This window comes from Arachis duranensis, chromosome 1, assembly GCF_000817695.3.
Source record: "Arachis duranensis cultivar V14167 chromosome 1, aradu.V14167.gnm2.J7QH, whole genome shotgun sequence".
In the NCBI taxonomy this organism is placed as follows: domain Eukaryota; kingdom Viridiplantae; phylum Streptophyta; class Magnoliopsida; order Fabales; family Fabaceae; genus Arachis; species Arachis duranensis.
This window is the reverse complement of record NC_029772.3, coordinates 96,067,946-96,072,119: the sequence shown is the minus strand read 5'-3', so window position 1 is coordinate 96,072,119 and position 4,174 is coordinate 96,067,946. Positions and strand designations below refer to the sequence as shown.

At 38.5% G+C, this 4,174-nt stretch overlaps 2 protein-coding genes across 2 annotated transcripts in view; both read left to right on the top strand.

The window, feature by feature from the left end:
- LOC107465028 (uncharacterized) overlaps nt 1-1,559 on the top strand; it is a gene marked incomplete in the record, with an annotated part of 1,904 nt that extends 345 nt beyond the window's left edge. The window contains 3 exon segments of the mRNA XM_016084002.3: nt 133-234; nt 342-468; nt 958-1,559. Coding sequence (XP_015939488.1) covers nt 133-234; nt 342-468; nt 958-1,178 — 450 coding nt within the window.
- Nucleotides 1,560-1,824: 265 nt separating this feature from the next.
- The window catches only part of LOC107465112 (pyruvate, phosphate dikinase, chloroplastic), a gene marked incomplete in the record, with an annotated part of 5,302 nt that continues 2,952 nt past the window's right edge, over nt 1,825-4,174 (top strand). Inside the window, 8 exon segments of the mRNA XM_052258352.1 lie at nt 1,825-2,052; nt 2,153-2,386; nt 2,464-2,601; nt 2,734-2,896; nt 2,978-3,213; nt 3,327-3,455; nt 3,611-3,790; nt 4,071-4,173. Of these exon segments, the coding sequence (XP_052114312.1) occupies nt 1,978-2,052; nt 2,153-2,386; nt 2,464-2,601; nt 2,734-2,896; nt 2,978-3,213; nt 3,327-3,455; nt 3,611-3,790; nt 4,071-4,173 (1,258 nt within the window).

Here is a 4,174-nt window from a genome sequence, read left to right as displayed (position 1 = left end):
AGTTTCTCAAGGTCCCTCCTTGCTTTCTCTTTCTACCTCCCAAATCAGTTGCTCTTTCCTCATTTCTTTCTTTATCCGAAAATGGTTTCTTTTTTATGAAAATGAATCGGGTTCTGTTATTACTTTTCACAGGAGAAAGACTTCGATATTTGTGGAGTGGAGATCACCGAGAATGCCATGCCCGTGAACCAGCATCCTTTCAAAAAAAGCACGGCTTTCCTACTCGGCAACGAGGTTTTTCCTTTGTTGTTGATTTAATTGGTTTTTAGAACTTCACTCCTTCATGGAGCATGAGAATCACGTTAGAAATTTGTTTGATTCCTGTGAAAGTTGCTGTGTAGGGTACAGGCCTTTCTGCTAAAGAATGTGAGATATGTGACTTCTTTGTATATATCCCACAATATGGAGGTGGCACTGCTTCTTTGAATGTTACTGTTGCTGCTTCAATTGTTCTGCATCATTTTGGAGGTACAAGCATATGTTAGTTACATATGAATGTGGGAGTGTTAGGATGAAGCTTTCATTATTGGTCATTTCATCCAAATCCCTAGAATTTTGCAGTAACTCACAAATTGTGTTTATATCTGATGTTTGATACTTCTTATATCTGAAAGGAATATGCACATTTCTTTTTTGTAATATTTAAGTATACTTTTAGTGATGATGATGATTGAAAATTTGTATTTTTCATTACCTTCGCAGTATGTGTTGCTCTTGCATAATCACTTTTTGTTTGTGTACATGTGTGGTTTCTATACATTGATATACAATGAGAAACATTCCAGTGGATTAGCTTCTTGGAAGTGGGATTTATTATTGAATATAAATTAAAGCATCATTGTTCATTGGTGAAAATCGTGTTGACTGTTTCTTAAGATCTAACTGCTTCTGCGTAGATTATGTCCTTGATGTATTCATTAAACTTGACTGTTGTTTCTGAACTATTATTTTTGCCAGTCTGGGCAGGTTTTGGAGAGAGATCTCGTGATGGGAACAAATTTGTTGTGGCTGAGAGACCTGTAAAGCAGGTTCGACGAAATTTCTGCACTGAAACAGAAGATGATATCGTTGAAGAACGTAAAGCTAGAAGAGAAAATGCTGCCAATGGTTTCTTTGATGAGAACGAAAACAACAATTCATCTTCAAACATGCTTGATGCATTATTTGTTGATGGCTGACAAATTGGTAACAATGATCTTTCCTCTTTGGGATTTAGATGCTTCAGTTGTGGCAGAGCTGAACCGGCACCTTACTCGTGTGTGTGGATTCAAGGAACTGACTGTTCGCTGCTACCATTGAAAGGTAGCTTGATATTTGGGACTCTCAGAAGAACAGAAAAGCCATTAGCTGGGGAAGGTTTCTACGGCATTAGTTATACATTGTGTACTAATTTTATGGTGTGTCTGCTGTAACTTCCTCTGGTTACAGGGCAATACTTCTTAACAGTAAAACCACTGTTTCACATTTTATTTAGAAATCATAAATGATTGTTTTGTCCTATTTTACCAAACAGTAATAAATAATCAAAATTGAGACCGGGGGCATGTTAGCAATTAGTATATTGGTATCCATACTGATCCAAAATCAGAAAAAAAAAATTGGTTATTTTTATGGAAAAAAACGGCCGGGGTCAAAGTTCAAACCCACTAGACAAGCCCCTGGTTTAGCAGCTGCTGGGAATATATATATATATTGGAAAAGGTACCATGCAAGATACTTATCCGTTGGAGTAATCACTAAATGAAGATAACTACGAGGCCTCTTGCTGTAATAAATAGGATAAGCTTCCCCATTGCAATTTGTTTTTGATGCATGATGCATGATGCATGCACCGCTTGACGCTTTGACAGCTCCATCCCTCATTATTATTATATGTATATAAAGCCAACGTTAAGTTTATGTCTTGCACCTTAAACTATCAATTCAACGTTTTTATTATCAACCCCTTTAAACTGAAGCTGGAGTAAAAACTTGTCTATGGCGATGTCTAGACAGCGGGTATTCACTTTTGGCAAGGGCAGAAGTGAGGGAAACAAGGCCATGAAGGCCTTGGTAAGGCATTCTCTAATCTCTACATTTACATGTGTATGTATGTTATTAAGGCATGATTTTCATATCATGAGTGCTTCTGTTTTCTTCTGATTTGCAATAGTTGGGAGGAAAAGGGGCGAACCTGGCGGAAATGGCAAGCATTGGGTTATCAGTGCCTCCTGGACTGACCATATCAACAGAAGCTTGTCAAGAGTATCAGGACAACGGCAAGAAGCTACCTGATGGCCTCTGGGATGAGATTCTTGAAGGCCTCACTTTTGTGGAGTCAGAGATGGGAACCTCCCTTGGGAATTCTTCTAAGCCTCTCCTCCTCTCTGTGCGCTCTGGCGCCGCGGTATATATCATTCTTTTCTTCTTTTCTCATGTTGTGCTAATAGAACATAACTAACTAGTTTCCCCCACCTTCACAAGATTTCCATGCCTGGAATGATGGACACAGTTCTCAATCTTGGACTCAATGATGAAGTCGTTACTGGCTTGGCTGCAAAAAGTGGAGAGCGCTTCGCTTATGATTCATACAGACGTTTCTTGGACATGTTTGGAGATGTTGTGAGTAGTGAAATTGAAATCTAAAATCTTATTGCATGCAATATTTTAGTTACATAGTATCATTCTCTAAAACTGGAATAAGTAGCATTGTGTTTTTTCATAACTTCTAACTATCTTTTGTGTTGTATTTAGGTAATGGGTATTCCACACTCATTGTTTGAAGAAAAGTTAAAGAATCTAAAAGGTAGAAAAGGTGTCAAACTTGACACTGATCTAATAGCATCTGATCTCAAGGATGTGGTTGAGCAATACAAGAATGTCTACCTCGAAGCCAAGGGAGAAAGTTTTCCTTCAGGTGCTGAATGCAGCGCCACCAACTTCTTGACAAGTATTCATGCCTTCATCCAACTGACATTTTTCAATTTACCAATTGCAGATCCAATGCAGCAGCTAGAATTAGCGATTAAAGCAGTTTTCAACTCTTGGGATAGCCCAAGGGCCATTAAGTACAGGAGTATTAATAAAATATATGGGCTAAAGGGAACCGCTGTGAACATTCAAAGCATGGTGTTTGGCAACATGGGCACTACTTCAGGAACTGGCGTCCTGTTCACGCGAAATCCAAGCACCGGCGAAAAGAAACTCTATGGGGAGTTTCTGATTAATGCTCAGGTTACATCTGATACCATATAATAATTTTCTAATACTACTTGTTTAGTGTTGATGTGATAGAGTAGAGCTGCTTTTTAAGAAGCATCATTGTTTTATTATTATTATTGATGTAGGGAGAGGATGTAGTTTCCGGAATCAGGACACCTGAGGATTTGGAGATGATGAAAACTTGCATGCCGGAAGCTTACAAAGAACTTGAGGAGAACTGTGAAATATTGGAGAAGCAATACAAGGATATGATGGTTAAATTCCAATCTCATAGATTCTTATATATTCTTAATCCTGTGTAATATTTGTTTGTTTACAGAAGCTGATGTTTGCTGCTCTGCATGCTATTCTGGCTTCAATTTGAATGGATTAAGACAAAGCTTCTGAAATTTCTTAACCTGTAATGCAGGATATTGAGTTCACTGTTCAAGAAAATAGGTTGTGGATGTTGCAGTGCCGAAGTGGAAAACGTACTGGTAAAGGTGCCGTCAAAATAGCTGTTGATATGGTTAAGGAAGGACTTGTTGATATTCGTTCTGCAATCAAGATGGTAGAGCCACGCCATCTTGATCAACTTCTTCACCCTCAGGTATATATTCTGTTGTAATTGCCAGTATCTCTATGACCAGTACCAGTGTGTCGTGTGCCAATAGATTCCTTTTGTCTCTTATTGCATAGAAGGAAAGTAGCAACTAGCCAACTAGTTTCAGCTTGAAAGGACTTGGAGGAATTAAACTAACTTGAAAAAATAGTATTAAGTGACCAGTAATCAGAACCACACACTCGGTTGTAAGATTTTGAAATAGTTATAAGTACGGCTTCACTAGACTATGCTTGGTGTTTTTGACTTGTTTTAATTGTTCGGTTAGTTTGAGGATCCATCTGCTTACAAGGACAAAGTGATTGCCACGGGCTTGCCTGCTTCCCCTGGAGCTGCAATAGGGCAGATTGTGTTCACTGCTGATGATGCAGA